General features: G+C 51.1%; 11 protein-coding genes across 11 annotated transcripts; 8 read left to right on the top strand and 3 right to left on the bottom strand.

The window, feature by feature from the left end:
- Positions 1-337: 337 nt before the first annotated feature.
- Positions 338-2,557, bottom strand: PMZ80_005556 (uncharacterized protein; the record flags this gene model as incomplete). The annotated part of the gene is made up of 1 exon (XM_064873976.1): positions 338-2,557. The coding sequence occupies one exon, from the start codon at positions 2,555-2,557 to the stop codon at positions 338-340; it is 2,220 nt and encodes a 739-aa protein (XP_064729698.1).
- Positions 2,558-3,880: 1,323 nt separating this feature from the next.
- Positions 3,881-5,784, top strand: PMZ80_005555 (uncharacterized protein; the record flags this gene model as incomplete). The annotated part of the gene is made up of 2 exons (XM_064873975.1): positions 3,881-4,412; positions 4,463-5,784. The coding sequence occupies 2 exons, from the start codon at positions 3,881-3,883 to the stop codon at positions 5,782-5,784; spliced, it is 1,854 nt and encodes a 617-aa protein (XP_064729697.1).
- A 419-nt stretch (positions 5,785-6,203) lies between these two features.
- On the top strand, positions 6,204-7,372 carry PMZ80_005554 (uncharacterized protein; the record flags this gene model as incomplete). Its single annotated transcript, XM_064873974.1, has 2 exons — positions 6,204-6,530; positions 6,986-7,372. The coding sequence occupies 2 exons, from the start codon at positions 6,204-6,206 to the stop codon at positions 7,370-7,372; spliced, it is 714 nt and encodes a 237-aa protein (XP_064729696.1).
- Positions 7,373-7,667: 295 nt separating this feature from the next.
- Positions 7,668-8,171, top strand: PMZ80_005553 (uncharacterized protein; the record flags this gene model as incomplete). The annotated part of the gene is made up of 1 exon (XM_064873973.1): positions 7,668-8,171. One exon carries the CDS (start codon positions 7,668-7,670, stop codon positions 8,169-8,171), a length of 504 nt encoding a protein of 167 aa, XP_064729695.1.
- A 312-nt stretch (positions 8,172-8,483) lies between these two features.
- PMZ80_005552 (uncharacterized protein) lies at positions 8,484-8,837 on the top strand (the record flags this gene model as incomplete). Its single annotated transcript, XM_064873972.1, has 2 exons — positions 8,484-8,491; positions 8,543-8,837. 2 exons carry the CDS (start codon positions 8,484-8,486, stop codon positions 8,835-8,837), a joined length of 303 nt encoding a protein of 100 aa, XP_064729694.1.
- Positions 8,838-8,954: 117 nt separating this feature from the next.
- PMZ80_005551 (uncharacterized protein) lies at positions 8,955-9,128 on the top strand (the record flags this gene model as incomplete). Its single annotated transcript, XM_064873971.1, has 1 exon — positions 8,955-9,128. The coding sequence occupies one exon, from the start codon at positions 8,955-8,957 to the stop codon at positions 9,126-9,128; it is 174 nt and encodes a 57-aa protein (XP_064729693.1).
- Positions 9,129-9,641: 513 nt separating this feature from the next.
- On the top strand, positions 9,642-10,010 carry PMZ80_005550 (uncharacterized protein; the record flags this gene model as incomplete). Its single annotated transcript, XM_064873970.1, has 1 exon — positions 9,642-10,010. One exon carries the CDS (start codon positions 9,642-9,644, stop codon positions 10,008-10,010), a length of 369 nt encoding a protein of 122 aa, XP_064729692.1.
- Positions 10,011-10,377: 367 nt separating this feature from the next.
- Positions 10,378-11,598, bottom strand: PMZ80_005549 (uncharacterized protein; the record flags this gene model as incomplete). The annotated part of the gene is made up of 1 exon (XM_064873969.1): positions 10,378-11,598. One exon carries the CDS (start codon positions 11,596-11,598, stop codon positions 10,378-10,380), a length of 1,221 nt encoding a protein of 406 aa, XP_064729691.1.
- A 635-nt stretch (positions 11,599-12,233) lies between these two features.
- Positions 12,234-13,868, bottom strand: PMZ80_005548 (uncharacterized protein; the record flags this gene model as incomplete). The annotated part of the gene is made up of 1 exon (XM_064873968.1): positions 12,234-13,868. The coding sequence occupies one exon, from the start codon at positions 13,866-13,868 to the stop codon at positions 12,234-12,236; it is 1,635 nt and encodes a 544-aa protein (XP_064729690.1).
- A 388-nt stretch (positions 13,869-14,256) lies between these two features.
- Positions 14,257-15,282, top strand: cwf29 (RNA-binding protein Cwf29; the record flags this gene model as incomplete). Its single annotated transcript, XM_064873967.1, has 1 exon — positions 14,257-15,282. The coding sequence occupies one exon, from the start codon at positions 14,257-14,259 to the stop codon at positions 15,280-15,282; it is 1,026 nt and encodes a 341-aa protein (XP_064729689.1).
- A 588-nt stretch (positions 15,283-15,870) lies between these two features.
- Positions 15,871-17,733, top strand: PMZ80_005546 (uncharacterized protein; the record flags this gene model as incomplete). Its single annotated transcript, XM_064873966.1, has 1 exon — positions 15,871-17,733. One exon carries the CDS (start codon positions 15,871-15,873, stop codon positions 17,731-17,733), a length of 1,863 nt encoding a protein of 620 aa, XP_064729688.1.
- Between the last annotated feature and the right edge of the window lie 2,845 nt (positions 17,734-20,578).

Below are 20,578 nucleotides of genomic sequence, written 5' to 3'. Positions count from 1 at the left end.
GCGAAAAGCTGAACTTGGTTTGGAGCCAGTAAAGGTACTGACTGGCTTGATCACGTGGGGCTATGCGGCGATGAAGATTGAGAGGAGATCAGCTTCATGTCATCTTGGTCCAGCGAAGTGGCCGTCAGTGCATACAAATAGCAAGCAGACAGAGGCTCGAATGGATCCTTTGGTTCGCTATGAATATCAAATATGAGCATTACTACTGTATGTACAGGACCGTTCAGATCTGCCAGCGGCTACATATCGGTAAGCGGCAGATTGCTAGTGCGGCCGCTCGATCTTCCCAAACTTGTGATTGAGATGACCACGTTAGTAGACTGGGAGGCCGCCGGGGTCAACCCTTCCTCTCGAGATTCGTCTGTAGAGCATCCAAGAAACGTTCTTTCGCCTTATCAAGGCTAGGTGAGCCTTCCGTGAATTTCAGGTAACATCGAAGCGAATTTGACGGCTTAGTCGTAACAGCAGATACAATAGAGGGTGTGCGACTCTTTGAGAAGAATGATTGCTTTCGCGAGCCGATCTTTGGTGACTGTATCGGATCGTCCAAGCTGTGTGACTGTGACCTCTCGCTGATACCGCTGATATTACTTGCATCGCTCGATAAGATGCCTCCCGACATGTCTGTTGTCGGACTTTCTAAGTCCTCGCGCTCAATCAGCTGGAGGTCCAGTTCGAGTTCTTTGCCTGCACTATATTTGATCTTGTCCACATTCTTCGATCTAATGTTGAGAACAATGAATTCCTTGGCACAGTCTGGCTCTGTGCGTTTTCCTTTGGTGCTACACTGGATCGTTATCGTGAGCTCGTTAGGGTGGCATGCTGGATCAGAATCTTGCTGCTCGGTCACGCTAGGAAATCTTTTCCATAACGACGCCGCTTGCGTACCACATGGCTTCGGCGATGCCGTGTCAAACTCTATGGTTGATATGCCGACACTCGCCAACAGTTGCCTGCCAAAGATTTTCTGCCTTACAGCGTCACGATCCTCCTTGTGTCTGAAGAGGTAAGCCAGGCCTTTCACAGCTCTTTGCAGCTTCTCATATCGGTCAACTTGCATGTATTGGTGCTGGTAGAACTCGACGATGTAGGGATAGCTGTCCGTCCCGGGCGAGGTCATTTCAGCGCTTGGATGGAGTACCTTAGGGAACGAACTCATGCCGCACAGGACTGCGTGATTAAAGACAAGTGGAACCTGTTCTGCAGGTCGAATTTCGTCGCTAGTGTCGCTCATGTGCAGTAGTGACGATGGAGTGACTGCAACACTGCCGCCCATAGGTGGCAGCGCATTCGCATGGAACTTCTTGATGGTCGAGGACTGGATGCAGAGAGATCCTTCTGATGGTATCATCTTCAACTGACACGGCAGTGGCCGGGTATGCCACGGAGTGATGATCATTACTTCATCAACGATGAAGCTTTGGTCTTGCTCGGCTGTAGTAGAACATATTGAGTAGTTATCACTGATGGTGGTGGCGTCTAGTTCTGTGTCTATGGCAGCGTCCGGGAGTAGTCTTTCACTGATTGATGATAAGCTGGGCTCGTTCTGACCATATTGAACTCTAGCAAATGCATTTCTCCAGCTTGGACTGATGGAGAATGCATCATCATTTGCTATTGGCACATATGTAGACGATCTGTTAGAGTGGCTCACGCTGTGTATTGAAATTGTGTCAAGGACGCCACGTCCGTTAGCAACTCTTGACGATGACAGCTGACCGCTGCTTTGCTGAGTCAAGCCCTGCTGTAACTTCAACCACCTTGCCGGCAATTTCGCGAGCCGCTCCAGGTCTTCTGATGTGGCAAGCTGAAGATGATCAGGTTTGTGTAGCTCTGCCTTTTCGACGAGATCTGCTACATTCTGCTTAAGATCGCCAGCCACATCACCGGCATCGGGTCTAGTGGAAGTGGAGCTTGCCTCGATGATAGGTGATAATTGCAACTGACGGTTCTTCGAGGGTCCCCGCTCCAATTGACGAGCCAGTTTCAAAGAATGACTTGCTCGGGAAAGGACGCTAATGCGATCGGACGAGAAAGAGCTGGTTTCATCTTGGATCGTTGCCTGACCCATCCCTGAGGTGCTCTCTTTGCCGCCAAGCTGCAAGCGAATGCCATGTATCTGCAGCGTCATATTGTCATACGCTGCCTGGATGAGAACATCCTGCTTGAAATTCTTCATGTTGTCTCGATGCATTTCTATCGTCGCAACATGGTTCTCCACTTGAGACCAGCTCCATTTGGCACTGAATGTCTTCTTGACTCTGGCTGTCATCTGCACCTTCTTGCCGCTTGAGTCAGTCAATGGCTCAAATCGCTCGAAGAAGTCTCGAGCTTTGGCTAGGTCTTTGACCAGATCTGGACTTCCTGGATAGGTTCGATACTCAGGTCGTCGGGACGTGGCGAGTATACGATTCAGGGCTTTGCATTCACGTTCGGCATCTTCAAATTTCCTCAGAGCTTGACAAAGTTTGTCAGGTGTATTTTTGTAAGCATCGTAGATGTGATAGATCTGTGCCAGTATAGCAATGGCGTCTCCGATGTTTACAGGAGATGCCATGGTCCTACGATCGGATTCGTTTCAGGCTCCAATCGTTGGAATGGGATCCAGAAGTGGTGGAATCACGGAAAGGTGCTGCGTTGTTGACATGACTGACGATGGCGAACGCGCCAACGGTTGTCAAAGCCTGATGCAGGAATATCAAGCAGGAAATGCTCCGTTGGCAGAGTGCGGTATTGCGAGTAACAAGCGGACGAAGCCTGGAGCGTTATCACTCACCTTCTTGTCCATATGGCTTGTCGCTCGTGTGTCTGCAAGTGGCATGCAGGGCGCCCACCCAACAACGATGAAGCGCGGCTTTAAAGCCAAGGAAACAGCCTGTAATGTGTTCTATCAAACCCGTACGGTTCTCATGTGCCTCGAACCATGGCTTGCTCTAAACTGGCCTGGTTGGTGGCAGAAGCTGCGCCACCACAGGCAACATCGGCAGGCTCGTTGGGCTGAGACATAGGATTGAGACACAGGGGAGAGGTCACAGGAGCAGCAAAATACTTTGTAGAGGGCAAGGAGGAAATCACGAACTCGGGTTCCTAGGACACTTTGACCCACGTGCGATGTCTGCTCGCTGTGATTGGCTAGGGTTTCGATCCGACGCGTGATTTGGTGCGTTGTCCCTTACAAGTAATCACAGCAGCTTGGCTATGTAGTAATAGGTAGACGACACCATCACACCCTTGTCGAACTTCTCGAAGTACGGCACAGTCCCGTCTCTGAGTGCGCCTTGTTCTATAGCTACAAGCCTGAGCCGGCAGCTACTCGAAATCCCTAACACACCACACCGGCGAGACTACGCCCGACATTCGATCCGTCATGTTGTTCGCGTGGCAGTACGCATGCGATAGAGACGTCCGAGGGCTTACTACGCGCAGGCCTACTATCATTACGAAATGCTGCCATTTGCGAGAAGTTGACAAATGCGTGTCAGGCACACCCAACATCCATTGTCTGCGTGGTGCACAGAGATGAATTACTCATGAATACGGACGACTCCTGGTGAAAGCTGGTGATGTAAAGTTGAGGCTTGCATGCCTCTCTTCGTCAATTACAAACGGATGGTCACGTATGTGACGGCAAGATTGAGTCTCCATGCACCGGTTGGCAGGTCTCTTGGGAGCGAGCCAATCGAAGGCAAGCATCATGCAGGGACAATTCAGCCCAGCACTTACGCCTTCCCACTTCATCACACGCTCTGCCTTCCACACTAGCCATAGCATGTTTCTAGGAGAACATAATATGTCTCCTCCAGACTCTCAAGCAGGAGTTGAATGTCCCGTGTGTCTACAGCTGGCCATCGTCTCTTGATCCTGACTTACGATCGCACAAATGGCTATCCGCGTCAGACGGGCTGTGAACAACATCCACTGGTTCATCGACCAGGCTGAACATAGACGAGAGGCCAGAAACCCCAGACAGGGTCGACGGCTTACATACGAAGCCATTGAAGCTGGAGGTAACAACTACCTCATCGTCCTTGTCGCAGGCCTAGGCTTCTTTACCGACAGCTATCTACTCTTCGCCAGCAATTCAATCAACCCAATGGTGGGTTACATCTACTGGAACAATGCCACCACAGCTTCACATGAGATGGCGGTAAATTTGGCTACCCTAGGAGGCTGCGTACTAGGAATGGTACTCTTTGGCTGGCTGAGCGACACTTTTGGACGACGGAAGATCTACGGTCACGAGCTTCTGCTGCTGATAGTTGGTACCATTGGTGTCGTGATGTCGTCTCCAGGCTACGCGCTGTCTGTAGGAACAGAAGTTGAGGCAGACCGCATTGACTGGTCCACTTATGGCTCAATGGACGTCGTGTCTTGGCTGACATTCTGGCGCTTCATCACTGGTGTGGGCTTAGGTAGGTTCACCCTTACAGACTGCATGTTGCAATCCACTGACATGAACTAGGAGGAGATTATCCGCTCAGCGCGACGATAGTTTCGGAGTTTGCTCCAACACGACGGAGAGCACGTATGCTGGCGGCTGTTTTCTCAGGGCAAGCATTCGGGTATATGACAGCGAACCTAGTGTCTTTGGTCGTCACAATGATTGTTCGTGACCGGCATCCAGTTCCGTCGCCAAGATCCGTCGATCAGATCTGGAGATGGGTCATTGGCTTGTCACTAATTCCAGCTTTTGCCGCGGCTATCCTGCGGCTCACTATCCCCGAATCACCACGATACACTTTAGACGTGAGCGACAACATCACCAAGGCTTTCGAAGAAACGAACAGATTCAATGCTGCCAATCTGGAACCTGCGTGGGTGAAGCAAGCAAATATCGATACAGTTGGCGCAGCTATTGCAGCTGATAACGACGACTTCGACGGCATGGCTCCGTCCTCGGCCATATCTGAGGAGGCTGTCGATGTTATCGATATCGACCAATCGAAGATACAAGCCAAGCAGTACTTCTTCAATGATGGCAACTGGATTCTACTTCTCGGAACGGGCCTATGCTGGTTTCTACTCGATATTGGCTTTTACGCTCTGTCCTTGAACTCACCACAAACAGTCTCAAAACTGTGGTATCAGAATGCGGATCAGAGACCGGACCGCCCAGTGTGGGACACAAATCTAGACGTGGAAGACCCCGAGGCAGGGATCTACACCATCCTGATTACGAACAGCACCCATGCTATGGTAATCTCTTCGATTGGAGCCATCACTGGCGCCCTCATAATGATCTATTTGATTGACAAGGTCAATCGACGCAAGTTCCAGCTAGCGTCGTTTCTGGTCCTTGCAAGTCTTTTCATCATTACAGGGGCGACCTTCTCGTCGACCGTGCAAACTGGCTTCCACGGAGTGACCATCACACTCTTCGTGCTCTGCCAATTGGCTTTTTACTGTGGCCCGAACACGCTCACCTTCGTCATTCCAGCAAAACTCTTCCCGACCAAATACAGAGCTACATGCCATGGGATCAGTGCAGCAGCTGGGAAGGTTGGTTCAATGATTACCACGATATTTCTGGCCTACGTGAAGTTCAGTAGTGGCAGTAACGAGGTAAAAAGCTCAGACCCCAAGTCAAAATGGCTCGGGTGGGTGCTGATGATATTTTCTCTACCTATGGTTGTGGGCGCGGGATTCACATGGTGGTTGATACCCGATGTGCAGTACAGAGATCGCAAGAACAAGTCCCTGGAGGAACTGGTATTCGTACGACAGCGTCAATTCGCCCGGACTCAGAACATCCAGATGAGTAGCGAGGCTGTGAATGCTGCCTAGGGCTGATTCGAGCGGTGTGGTCTGTCGTGCCCGGTGTCTGTCGCTGACACGAAAGTGCCAATCACTTTGCGGTCAAAGATATGATGGCCCATATAGTACCGCGCTTCGATTGGCTCAAGCAGAGAAACAGCATTGCAACTGAGATTTGCCGAAATAAAGCGGGAGAAGTGAAAGTGAAATTGTATGCTGGACCCACAATGGAAGATGTACTTGTCTAGAACACATTTGGACCTGCCTAGAACCTGTTCGGCTCTTTTCTTCGGTCACGACCAGCACTATCCTGTTGCGTCCGGTCCTGATCCATAACCTTGTTGAAACACAGCTTCCGATCAGGTCAGCAGAGCACCCATTAATCCTACAAATAGTCAACAGAACCACTAATCGTGCCAGACCACAGTGCATAGGCCAGCACAACTAAGATGTCAACAACCACATCTCCAAAAGAACGAGTCCTGTTCTCTCCCGAGCTCCTACGCATGGTCCTCAAGTATCTAAGTGCTCCAGCCTACGAAGAGGTCGACCTCACAATCTTCGGTGCGATGCGAGTCTGCCGCTTCTGGCGAGACGCAACAATCGAGTTAATGCTTGGCATCGATACCTCGATGGATATACTGGCGAACCCTGCATATGGGGACTGCTTGTTGTCCATGGAAATGAGCTCGCTTGAAGGACGTTGCAGGAAGGCAGTGAAGGAGAAGGAGGATAGGCTTATTGAGCAGCGTCGAGACTGGAATAGGCTGGCGAGGGTGACCAGAGCAATCTTCGATATGAACTCTGACTGGCGATGAGGGTATGCCACAACTGTGAAAGGGTCTTGAGTGATAATGAGGTCGGTGCTGGATATACTACGCGTGTCAGCTTGGGGGAGTGCTGGTGGAGTGAAGGCACAAAACGAATCAGAAAAAGCGAATTGCATTGTCCCATGGTGCTATCTTACACCTCCACTGTGCGGTCGAGACTTTCACAGGCTTGAAAGTGTCGTGGAAGTGACGAAGCCCAAGCCCAAGCCAAAGTGCAATACCGCCAACGAATATGACCCCGTACCTGATTATCTTCGACGGCATCGTTTGATACTCACCTTCCTTCTGCAAGCTGTCGACGTCCTTCAGATGAAGTGCTTTCATATTCTCGCTGTCCGATCGATACTGCGCCACTGTCTCAATCCACCTTAATACATTGCAAGATCAAAGGTATAGTATAGAAAAACTACAACGACGAACAAGACTGGCACCCTCCAGCAAGCAGCCTAAGCAAGATGGCCACCATCAACTCCCTCCCATTCGAGGTCATCATCATGCTCATGCAACAGTTCGAAGCACAAGATTGTGAAAATGTTGATCCTGCGATATTCATGGTTGCACAGGTGTGCAAAGCATGGCGTGATGGTGCCTTCGAGGTCTTGTTCAAGACTACTATTCCTCAGGGTCTGAATGGAGTGCAATACGAGTTACTCAATCAAGCATGTATAATGCTTCGCATGGAGTGCAACAAGGCACGAGCCGAAGCAGTACGTCGATTGGAAACGCAGAAGAACATTCGGGGCCGTTGGCAGAGGGCTGTCAAACCAGCCATCAAGGACAATGAGTAGTGAAAGTGTCACTGACATCGGAAATGGGGATATTAGGGACTATCCGGTATGAGGGCTCGAGTGTGGTTGGCCGGTTTGTCTAAGCAGGTAACCTGGATGAACCAAGAAAGTGAAGGTTCACAGGAAAGTAAGAAGTCTGGCTGGCTTGAGGTGAAACCTCCGTTGCTGGTTTCCACCTTTTACTTGTCTTTCCCCTCCATTGTATCTACTCGCACGTTTGATGTAGATAGCCTGCAGCCACAGATCTTTTGTGACTGGGCCGTACCCTCTCAATCTAGCAAGACTGTTCATCAACATGACACACATCAACTCTTTCCCCACCGAAATCCTGCGAAACATCTTCAAGCATTTCGATGTGCTAGGAACAATATACCCGATCAACGAGTACCACATGCAGATCGTCAAAGACCTTGGCCTCGAAGACTCACCACGAGAAGCACCAGTACTGTCTGAGCTTCTGAAGCTTGACATACCAAACACAGACATGGCAAGATATCTAGTCTGGACTGAGCGATTCGAAGTCACATTCTTCTCAGCGTACTCGGTGTGTACCTTATGGGCAGCAATTCTCGTCGATATTGCCTTCAACGATGACTGGTCTTCGTGGACAACGGACAAGCTTGATTGCGAACTCAAGCGGCTTCGCAATGTAAGAGATGCACTTCAAATCGAGTGTGATCGCAGAAACGAGGTTGTGAAGAAAGAGCGCGAAGATGAAGAGAGGGAGCACAGGTCAAAGAGACAGAGGGAGAGACGACGACTGAGGGGTTTGAGGAATCGCGTGAGGATGGGGGCTTGAGATCTACGGTATGGCCTGTGTGGATCTGCAGTAGAGGATCGTGAGGCGAGGAGATGGATATTCAGCCTTTCGATATTGTATGTCAGTGTCACCTGGTCGTTGTGCTCTACTGCAGTCAGGTAGTGAAAATCAGTGCTTGCAAACGGGCGACAGCGGAAGAGTACTAATGATTAGTCTTAAGAAGCATCATATCTTCCCTCGAGTATATATTGATTTCGTCCTCGGCCGGTATTCTCCATCCACCAACGCAGTAAACAGCGCATTCGTAGCGCCACAAGGACGTCAAGTTCAGTTAGTAGTCCAACCAAAACCATGACCGAGTAAGTCACACCTCCCCTACATGCCCAACATTGAGTTACCCTGACTGACAGCAACACAAACCCCAACATCGCCACACCCACCACCCACATCAACTCCTTGCCCCCTGAGATCCTTCGTCTCATCATCGCACACATGAACCTCTTAGGGGTCATCGACTTCGACTCAATCAATGGCCCTAGATCTCTTATCCCCGACTGCAGCACAAACAACACCACGTACCTTTCAGATCTCGTTCAACCCAGTGGCAGCACCAGCAATATCACCACCATCCAGAAATCCATCCTCTTCTTCACATCCAACATCGACCACTCCGTCTTCCACGCCATGCAAGTCTGTCGGTACTAGCGCAACGTCGCCTTCTCGACTGTGTTCAATGAGGATGTGGACATCTGGAGTGTTGAGACTTGGCATGAGAGGAGTGGCCGAGTCTCGGACGTGAGGAGGTAAGTGGATGAGAGAAATATGGATGTGTTTATGAGAATGAGGAGGGGGTTTGCAAGGGAGGCTGGAGATGTGAGGGAGGTGTGGAAAGGTAGGGAGGGTACTGTTCACGAGGAACAGGACGATGAGGAGGATGGCCATCACGCCGTGGAGCAGAAATTTGTTGTGGCGAAGCAGGATCCATGGTGGGGGTGATTTGGTAGTGTGGAGACTTTGCTGCTCGTTGAGATGGTTGGTGCGTGGTGGAAGTAATGGATGGGCACAAGCCAGGCTCAGCTGGGCATAACTGAACTCATTGGGCACCAGCCGCCTTATCAGGCCAGAATTCGTCTCAGGAGGGCACCGGACACAGCAAGCAGGTACTATGACTAGTAAGCCGAAGATATATATTGGCATAGAACCTGTCAAGCCTGACCAGAATACTTTCAATCATTGTCACGTGGAATTGAAGGTCAAGCAAAGTGACAAGAACAAACACTTTCAGATATGTACCCACGGCTTTCTTGTCTCATCAGTCCCTTACCTATTCCGAAAACGTTTCTGCTAGAGATCACATCCTCCGAAATCGATCTGGTCCTGGTTAAATACACGAGACTACACCCTTCTTGAAATCTCAGTAGCCTGATACAGGTACAGGTAAGTCACGAGATACTGTAGACTGGGATCGCCTTACTGACATCCTTCTGGATCCTGAAGAGACTTAACGAGATGGCAACAATACATTCACTGCCAGCCGAAATCCTTCGCATGGTCCTTGCAAACCTCGACACAATCGGTACACTGAAACCCAACCACTCCAAGATGATTACAGACGTTCTCAAGATTGAACCTTCCCTCGCAAATCCACACATCAAGATCTCTCGGCTCGCGAAGTACGATACATGCGAGTGGACCAAAGCATCGTTCAACGACAAATTCGACCTCTCAGCTTACAGTGCCATGAGAGTCTGCCACGTATGGCACAAGATCATTCTCGAGACATGTTTTCAGAATAGTGGCGAGGTCTTGCTGGAGGTGGAATGTAAGCTCAGCGGGATAATACTGGGGAAGAAGATGGCTCGGGAACGAAGAGCTTGAGGCTGAGGATATGGTGGCAGAGACGGCGAGCTTGAGGAGTGCGTCACGTTGTCTCAGCGACAAAGAGCCCAATGGGTAAGAAGTACACCTTACGAGCTTGAGGTTCTGGACGTTTGCGGGTCCCATAACAGAGGTATTGCTTGCTGAAGCAAGGAAGACGATTGAATTGATATGAAGCACGCAGCCTGTGTCTCATTCGATCGTAACGACCAGGGAGAAACAATGCTGAAAAGACATACCTGAAATGATCGATCTAAATTCTAGCTCTTCATAACTTCTGCGTCAAGGTCAAGGTAGCCCATTCTATTCCAAGCAACGGTGCTCACGCCCAAGGCGTAGTTCAAGGTGAGCACAAACACGTCAAGCCTTAGCCAGCCATGACCTTCCCCTCCGTCTCCCGCCCCGCACCCTCATTAATTGGCAACTCCCTCCCAAAATCACCATCTTTCTCCCCAGCGCCACCCTGCACACCACCCTCAGGCGTCCACCCCTTAATCCCCTGCACCCTAACCACATCCTCCACCTTCTGCACCGGCACGACAAGAATCTTCCTCAACTTCTCCACCTCCTCCTTCGTCAATCCACATTTCTCAGTCAAATACCTCTCCACACCCCCAAACTCCCCATCAAGCACAATCGTCAAGAACGCCTTAACATTTCCCGCTCTACTCCCGCAGATTCGTGCCGCCTCCTCCCGACTCATCTTCGGCTTAGCTTCTCCCATAGCCTTACTCGCTGCCCCCGCCTGTCCCATTCCACCCTTTGCGATCCGTTCAATGAACACGTCGCGCCACGAGCCAAGACCCGGTTCGGTAAGCGCATATTCCCATGCAATCGTCTCATCGTCCACGCCAGCCAAGCGTAGAAGCAGCGCGGCCAAGACACCCGTTCGATCCTTGCCCGCTGTACAATGAAACACAAGCGGCTCATCCGGGTGCTCAATAATCTGCCGCAGGATAGTCGGGTACGCAGCCCGGCTCTTGTCACTGATCGTCGCATGAGTCGCGATGTCGCGGTACGCGTTTACAAAGCCCTCGCTGTACGCGTAGGGCAGTTTCTGGGACTTGCTTTGTGCGGAAGTATACCACTCCAGTTTCCGGGCGAGGGCAACGGGGCCGTAGTCTTCTTCTTCGTAGACGGGTGTGAAGTGTCGGGTTACACCATCAGGTTGCAGGGCCAGAGAATGTGGATTGGTAGGCGCATCGGTGTTGGCTGTCTTCTCGAGTGACGCGCTGAGCTTTTTAACCTCGGGGGCGGAGCGGAAGTCGAAGATGTGTTTTATGTTTAGGTCGTTTGTCATGGTCTTGTTGCCCTGTTCGGTCAGGAGTTGTGGGTGAGCGCAGCGGTAGAGGAGGCCACGGCGGAACATCATTGGTGTCGTGTTTGAGGTGCCGGCTCCGGAGAGGTAGGAGGAGGCGATGAGGTAGCCGCCCATGTCGCGGAAGTTGGGGACGCCATCGATGTCGATGAAGGGCGGAGTTGGGAGGTGAGAGGGGAAGATGAAGTGTTCTGGGAGATGGGGTGGTGGGGGTGGTGGTGCTGAACCTGGTTGATCGACGTTAAGGGCTTGCGGTGCTGATTCTGCCATGATGATGGTACCAGAAGAGTTCCGTTTCTGAGGTTGGATAGCTAGGATTAGATAGAAAATGAGAAGGTGCGGAGCGGTTGTTCCAGGTACTGCACGTAAGGCAGTTCCTCGGTTTCAGATGTATCGTATTCGGCAACTGTGAAGTGGTATGGGCTTGCTTGTCACGGTGTCACTTGCCTCCCAATCTCTGTTCGGATGATCATTCAGTGATGAGTGACGTATTCGTAGCGGTGGCTTCAATGAGTCAACAACTGCTAAGTTGTGTCCTGAGAGTATGCTGTCTTCTTCTGAAAACTTCTTGAAACGCTCAGCAACCTCGGTTAGAATCTACGATATCAGTATTCTTGGTTTGCGATAGCCTTTGAGATGTGGCTTGCCCACCACGTGTCGATCTGCAGCCCACCATTAATGAGAAATATCGGACCGACTTCGTCCGAACCCCGAAGCATGTCCTTGGCATGAATATGGTTCCAGAAATTCGATCGTGAATTGGATTGTGTATGTCAAGGTCCAGAAAAGAGTCAAGGCTGTGTCTATACTCGATCCCTGGACGAGACCAAAGCTCGGACCATACTGTTGATCGTAGAAAGCTTGCTCTCGATGTTGCAGCACGAAGAAAAGCTTGCACAACCTACCTACGCATTATCCGTTATCCTTCTCTCAGGGGTAGGACTCTCCCTTCTCGGACTCGCAACGCCGCTCGTCACACCCGACCTCCCGCCCGCCTTCTTCGTCATCAAACTTGCAAAGAAGCTCTTGTACTGCTCAGTACTTTGTTCCTCGTCCACAGGCGCCTTGGTCGGTTTGTTGCCTGTCGGCGTGCCTTCGCGTTTAGTCGATGTGTGACGTTCCTGCTCACGTTCTCGCAGCCTCCTTGTCGCTTCTTCTGCATCAACATCGATACCGTTGACATTGATCTGGTATGAGCCAATATGGTCAACGACCCTATTTTTCGTAGGCTTAAGCACGTCTTTATGATCGTTGGAAGCTGTGTTGTAGTTACGGCCACCACCAGCATGAGCTTCCTTCTCCTCGTCCTCAATCCATTTGTCTTGCCGTGCTTTCTGGCTCTGCAAGAACTCTTGTAATGATGGAACGGTCACTGTGATCTGTGGCTGCTGCTTCGATCGTGATTGAGCTTCTGCTTGCTTCGGTATCGAGGACTCGTAGAGGGCGACAGCCGATTCGTTGTCCGACTCGGGGTTGTCAAAATCCACACTTTGATCTGGATGACCTAGTATATCGAGCGACCAGCGTTCGGCAACAATTTCAGCCTCGAAAGCATCCCGCAGTATCCTGATCTTACCCCAACTGTCCCAGTTGGGTGGTACTAAGATCTTGTCGCGATCTATAACGTTGTGCCTCGCAACTTCCTTTTTCAGCAAGGACTGTATGCTCAAACTTGAATGCAGTAATGTTCTCAGGTCGTTGGAGTCGTAGCTCGCAACGAAGCACAGACTTGAGCCATGCTTCAGCAGAACAGTGCGCAGCCATTGGAGTAGATAATCGAAGTGGTCTTCCTGCCAACCCTGCTCTCTTTCCAGCTTTTCAATGTTCTCACTCTTTATGCAGACGACGCTCAGTGGTATGCCTAGGCCTTCGTCCCATTCTCCTGGACCTGGTGGCTGTGCAGGCGTTGCACCCGCTTTATGCTCAGCTGACTGATTTTGTGCATCTAGGCCTGTTCTTTTTTCCTTCCAAGCATTCATATTCTCCTCCATCTCGATCTTGGTCTCGTCGTCGAGGCTCAATATTACTTCTCGCAGTAGCCGTACCCATTGCCGCAGCTGTCGCGCCCATTTCCACGGTTCGGACCAGTCCAGTAATACTGTGATGAGAGTCTCTTTCGCAGTTTTGGCGTTCAAGAGCGGTCGCAATAGTGGTGCAAATGCGCCAGAAGGGTTCGACAAGGTATACACGTTCATCCTTGCGAGCACATCTTCCTGATCTGCATCTAGTACATCATGGTATGTATAGCCCAGAGCATATTTGTTTGACACGGGCGCCGGGCGATGCTTCTTGTTTTGGTTGAAACGTAACCTTGTAGTGTCCTGTGGAGGGTTGAGCTGTTCTAGAAACTCCTTCTGTTGATCGGGAGTGCCTCCCAGTACTATGAGTTGTTTTTCGGCAAGGTCCTTCCCCTTCGATGTGCTTTGCAGCATGGGTATCCATATTGCTTGCTTCTCACCACTTCTACTTGATGTCGGTCTCTTCGGCTGACGTCCAACACCAACAGAAGATGTGCTAGGGAATGTCATCGTCGTTGCCATCGTAATAGGTCAATGTTATTGAAGCATGTTGGAGTGTTGTCCCTTATGTAAGTTTGCCAGCCGTGTTCGATGGTCGATACAGGAGTTACGTGAAGGACAGTGTGGTTATGTACCTACGCTAGGTAGGTAGAAGTCGCGATGTCGACGTGATGCTCTTGCTTGGGGCGTGAATGCACCTCCGCAGGAAAGAGAAGGAGCGCATCTGAAACACAAATGGCCCCTGCAGCTTGTGGTTTAAGCTTAAACTTAGCGCTTCGGGACGTCTTTTAGGCTACATGATCCGCACTTAGGCAGTTCCGTTATGCAGCCTGAACTATCTCCAATAAATTTCGAATTGCGACGACTCTGCTCACTTCGTTATACGCGCTCGGGGTAGGTGGTAGGCATCATGAATGCAATACGGCAAACCCAGCAGCTCAACAAGCGAGAGCTTGAGAATGCGACACCACCATCAGCATCGTGGCATGCTGACTATCGAGATACTGCCTGGGTCTATGTTGGTGGGATACCTCTGGATCTCACCGAGGGTGACGTTGTGACCATTTTCAGCCAGTTCGGCAATCCTACACATCTGAACTTGATTCGTGATCGTGAGACAGGAAAGAGCAAAGGCTTTGGCTTCATCAAGTATGAGGATCAGCGCAGTTGTGATCTGGCAGTGGACAACTTGACAGGTGCCGATGTACTTGGACGTTTGCTGAGGGTGGATCATACGAGGTACAAGAAGAGAGATGATGAAGATGAAGATACTCATAGGATTGACCGGCTCGAGTCAGAAGCCCAGGCTGATCGGAATGGCAAGCGAGCTAGTGGCACAGACGAGAGTGAGGGCGAACGCAGACGGAGGAAGAAAAGGCGGCCAATGATCCAGGAAGAAAACGACCTAGAGCGGAAGCTGGCTATCAAGGAGTCTGGAGAGGAGGAGGATCCTATGAGAGACTATCTGGCGAGAGACAAGAGAGATGGAAAAGGAGAGACCAGGACACGCGAGCATGACCGTGAAAGGAAGCACAGACACCGACACCGCAGCCATCGAGATGACGATACAGAAAAGGAACATCATCGAAGAAGACACAGAGACGTTGAAGACAGGGGAGACAGACATAGCCACAGTAGGCATCACCGCCCAGAAGATCGTGATGCGGCAAATACAGCTGTGAAAGAACAGCGAAAAGAGCGGAAACGTGATGGCGGCTTAGACGAAAGGAGTCCCGATCGGCAGAGAAATGGCACTGACGGGCGAGGTCGAAGGCGGGATCATACTTCAGACGATTCGGACGGAGGAGCGCCGCTGCGAGACCCTAGAAGGGGAAGCCATGGGCACAAACCATCCAGACGAACATACGGCTCAGATGGTGATTACAAGAGATCCGATTACGCCAGGGACAGGAGAAGGAAGCGCGATGATGACTGAACTGAATCCTGGGTAAGGTCCCAAGACCCGAGCACCTGAGGACGACGTTGCACTAACACGCTTCCCATGCGTCTCAGGGCCAAGCACTTCCATATCGAACTAAGTTCTATTTTTGCCTCCTGTTTTTGTGCAAGGTCAATACGTGTGTGGATGAATTTCGCTTGTTCGACGCCACATATGGCAGCCGGTCTTCGCGTCTGCAAGACAAGCGAGAATTGACTAGGGATGCAGGATGGAGACCAATCAGTCATGCATATCACTTGAGAAGGCTTACGCAACAGGTGAGCGCCCCTCAGCTCAAGCAGTGCACAATCGACATTACTAACACTCGGGAGGACGCCATGAGCAGATTTGCGGACAAAGAAGTCATGGAAAGAGGGGTGAGTGCATGTTGTGGCAGGCACAGTGTTGAGTCTGGTCGTGCTTCTGAAGGTCAAAAATTCGACATGCGCCCTCCTATTTGTGACACTCCTCAGCCTAACACTATTCACACATCGAATCCTCTCTTGGTTCATCGCCGTCCCACGCGTTCGATGCAGTCAGTTGGCGCCAGCGTCTGCGTTCATACCTGAACATAACCTGAGCATCATGGCCATCAAAAGCATTGACGATGTTCGAGACGTCGTGTATCGAAAGCCTCCGAAGTACCTTCCTTTATCGTCGAACGATCTTATCCAGTATCACCCGTCCCCTTTAACCTGGGATGACCAATTGTTCTACTTCCTCCTGCCAGACCGTTTCTCTGATGGCAGTGAGACGCTCGATAAGCTCTACAACAGCTCCTATAATGGTGTTGCAATCGACACTGTCCAGCATGCCCAAGCCTGGCGTGACGCTGGCAAAAACTGGGTACACGGGAACCTGCAGGGCTTGAGAAGTAAGTTGGGTTACCTGAAGGAGCTAGGGATAACCACGTTGTGGATTGGACCGATCTTCAAGCAAGTCAAATGGTCCGACACCTATCACGGTTACGGTATACAGAACTTCTTTGAGGTGGACCCTCGTTTTGGCACAAAGGACGACCTGAAAGCTCTCATCGAGGCCGCTCATTCACGAGAGTACCAAATGTACGTGGTACTTGACATTATCTTGAACCACAGCGGCGATGTCTTCGAATACAAGTACCACAATCCAGATTACACAGGCGAGACCTTCGATGTGAAGGGCTTCTACGCCGCTCAGAACAACGCGTCTTTACGGCTCGGACCTGTCGACGATTCTCACTACCCAGATGGCGCTGTGTGGCCCAAGGAGTTGCAGAACGCCGATTGCTTCACACGCAAAGGCCGCATCAAGTCAGGCGGTTGGGATAAGAAGCCAGAATATTGGGATGGCGACTTCTATGCTCTCAAGGATATTGTGCTGGGTCCAGATGAGCCCTACGCTTTCAATGCACCATCTGCCCTAAGGACTCTGTGCGAAGTGTACAAATACTGGATTGCAGAGACAGATATTGATGGTTATCGCATCGATACCGTCAAGCACATGGGCGACGGACCCGCAAGGTACTTTTGCAGTGTTATCCACGAATATGCCCAACTGCTCGGAAAAGACAAGTTCCTGCTGATTGGGGAGGTTGCCAGCGACGAGGCAGACGGCGACAAAAAAGCATACATCACTGTTGAGCGGACAGGTCTCGATGCTGCGTTAGGCATCGGGAACGTCCAAGCAAAGCTTTGGAATCTGCCGAGCGGCAATGTCAATCCAGAAGAGTACTTCAACCTCTTCCGCAACGCTCTATACCTTGACAAGGGAAGCCACAAATGGCTCGGCGAAAAGCTGGTCACTATGATCGACGACCACGACCAGATCTGGAGAGGGAAAGAGATCGGCAAGGCGCGCTTCTGTTCTGTATCTGGCAACAACAAGCTAGTTGCTGCAGCACTCATGCTGAATTTATGCACACTGGGTATACCTTGTATCTACTACGGCACCGAACAAGCTTTCGATGGTTCCGGATTCGACGGCGATGAAGGCTTTGCTGATCGCTACATCCGTGAAGCCATGTTTGGCGGCAATTTCGGCGCCTTTCGCAGCAAGGGCGTCCACTTCTTCGACCAAGACAAGGATGTCTACCAAGCTGTGCGCGAGGTAGCCAAGATTCGTAAGCGGGAGATTGCGCTACGACGAGGCAGACAATACTTGAGGGAAATTTCCGGCGACGGCATGCACTTCGGATTGACCAGGAAGATGGATGACAAAAGTCGCATCAAAGGCATTGTGGCGTGGTCTAGGGTATTTGCGAACGTGGAGGTGCTTTGCGCTATCAACACTGATCCCGACGATGGCCACGAAGCCTGGATCAACGTTGACAAGGAGGTTCATCCACGAGATACAACCATGCGGTACCTCACGCAAAGCCCAGGCGGAAACGTGACTGTTGATCCGAAAGGTGATCGATCTGCTGTATATCTCAAGCTTGGTGCTGGGCAGTTCGCGATCCTGAAGTGATGTTTCAGCTCGAAGGTGGCATGTCTGCAGCCATAGCGGTTTGTTCTGAAGGCATGTCGATGAGGTGACACTGCTCGTAAGAGGAAAGGATTCGTGCTCGTGAGTGCAAGGACAAGGATTCTGGGACGTCATATATGTCTTTCCTCCAGCTTAGTCTATAGAATGGACATCACAACTATCAAATCTCCGCACCGTCGCCACCTTTCCCGCTCCGAGTTCCTCGACGGGACAGTCATTGTACCCACATATTCGGTAGAGTAGTCCTGGTGCATGCCAGTGGCAAAGAGAAGGACTCTGGACACCAGTAGCTCTTCGGCAATGCGGAGCATCGATCAATACAGATATCCCATTATCGCCGGCTTTGAGCCCGAACTGATTTATTCGAAGCATCATTCTCCTCCAAGGCGTACCCCCGGCGCACGATTGTGCTCACTCACATAGGTGCCGCCGCTGCACCGGGCTACATCGTCTGCGTCAGTGGTGGTGGTGGCCGCAATACGTTCAAGACCTCAAGTCGCTGATAATTCGAGCTTCCTCTTCTACGAGGTGCTGATGAATAGTAGCCCGCAAGGGTGATGCCAAGAGGAGCTCGCTGATTCGATAGTCTCAAGGGCGGTAAGCTCTGCACTTGATCTGATATTACTGCTGCTAACATTTGATACATCTCAAGCCTTAGCTCTACTTGACAGTGAGCTAGACCGGTCCATGAACGTGCTCGTACCTAGACTGATGTTGTGTACAAGAGCTGGATGATGGTGTTGCTCTTCGAAGTTCCGGAGATGATGGCAAGATGCGGTACGGAGCCCGGTTCGTGCGACTAGTGTTTGAAGTGGCTGAATGAGCAATGTGAAGAGCATTCGAACCTTTCTGAGGCTGTTAGCCACCTCAACATAATCAGAGCATGTACGCAAGGGAAACGAAGCTCATGATCTCAGCTGGTAGCTGTAACGATACCAGTCTTGTAGCAGTACGTGTCGCATCTCCTTCACAGTATGACCTCCTGCGGTAACCATGCAGCAGCAGCCTGCAATGGACTGCACGCACGTGTCTGTTTGTGAAGAGCCATCATGAACACCCTCTTCGTAGCTCCCAGCGGTACCAGGCGTATGATAGAGACATCCCGCCCAAAGAGCCTCGATATTTCTCGACATTGTATCAGCCATGGTAGCTTGTGGGCCAGGGGGATATCGGAACATCGCAGCCTGCGGATCACTTGGTCGCATGGACCTGTTTCCAAAGTCTTGATAAGAGATGACCTCAACACGAATCGCGTGTGCTGCCTCCTGACGGTCAGCTTTGACCCTGATATCAGTAGTGCAGTTGCGGCAGTGGAACAAAACCTTCGAAACAGGGAGCATTTCACCCACCAGTCGTGCCTGGTAGAAGCCTGTCTGGTCCGTTGTTTCCTCCACTGCAGAAAGGGCTATATTTGGCAGGATATCTGGCAGGCATAGGCCTGCACAGGGATGAGAGGCATGCAGCTGGTGCAGAAGCTCAGCTTGATCGTGAACTTCGTATCTGGTATCCACGAGCAAAGTGTCGACACGCTTCATCACAAGTCTGCTAGCGACAACCTTTGCATCAAAGCTGATCAACATTGGCCCTGGACCAAGTTCCGCTGAAGAGCACTCTTGCTTTAGAATGGAGATTGGCAGCCCGAAAGCTGGACCACGCTCGTTGGCTCGCAGAATTAGATCTCGAATCTCAATGCTCATTCTGCCAATGCGATGGCCATTGCTCAACAACATGCCTTGATAGTGTTGGAGGTGGTCACCGTCGTGTCCACGAGCAGTATATATCTTGTCAGGACTAGTGAATCGCCACCATGTGAACAATTTGTTGCAGATGGCGCAGAGCAGGTATTCAGGGAGGTCATTCTCTAGGAGGCGAAGAAAACAACGCTTTGTGTCCGGGATGGCGAGAAGCTGATGATACCGCGGCCACACTTGGTCTCGGAGAGCTTTACAAGTCAGACTTAGACTGATGATGGACTCATCTGGGAGGTATCGAAGGATGCAAAGTATCAGTTCGAGAGGGAGTGTCAGCAAAGGAACAACGCGCGTGTGTGACAACTCCGTGGCTGCGTTACTGTTCCAGGCTCCTTTGTGAGTCAAGGAAGATGCAGTCCTTCGAACCAGTGCTCTGAGTGCGTTCCAGGAAGCCTGCATGGCTGTCGTTCTAGGTTGCGTGCTGTTCAAGTTATTCATCGCCACATATTGTAGCAAATGACGAGATAAAGACGCCAATATATGAGTGCGAAGAGGATGGGGTAGAGCCTATCAATGCTGCTTGATACTGCTTCGATTGAGCACACCACGCAGACGTATGGCCCGGGGCATCATGGTTGATACCTTTATTCGATTCCAGAGTTTGTCAACGGCAGGTGCGCTTGCCTGATTAGGACTAGTGTGGCTGACCTTGAGCAATTTTGTTCCCAGGGGCCAGACGCATGCGTGATGTTGTGGCAGCACATATTGATGTCTACCAGCATATCGCCGTGTGGTTGAGATGTCAGCATCCGACGTCGTGTTTGCTTGGGCTTACCCATCGAGCTGCATCGAACATCCGTCCCTGAGGCCTGAGCGGGCACTGAGCAGGAACGCCTAACGATGAACCGAGCGGCTGCAGGAATTGTTACTCCTCCGATAACGCGCTGTTGTACCCATGGGGGGTCTGACATTGACGGAGTCGGGCAACGTTGGTCTGAGTTGCTATAGATGCCGACTGACAGAGTCTCATGAGGTCTACTCTGTACCGTCAAATTGAAGAGCAGCGACCTAGACGCGTTTGAGCGCGTCACTTTCGCGACGACGAGGACCTCGGCATCAAGCCTAAGCTATTGGAC

The sequence above is a fragment of the Knufia obscura genome (assembly GCF_036327395.1).
Source record: "Knufia obscura strain CCFEE 5817 isolate CBS 148926 chromosome Unknown scaffold_6, whole genome shotgun sequence".
Classification (NCBI taxonomy): Eukaryota; Fungi; Ascomycota; class Eurotiomycetes; order Chaetothyriales; family Trichomeriaceae; genus Knufia; species Knufia obscura.
The sequence above is the reverse complement of the archived record's forward strand: the minus strand, read 5'-3'. Positions and strand labels throughout refer to the sequence as shown.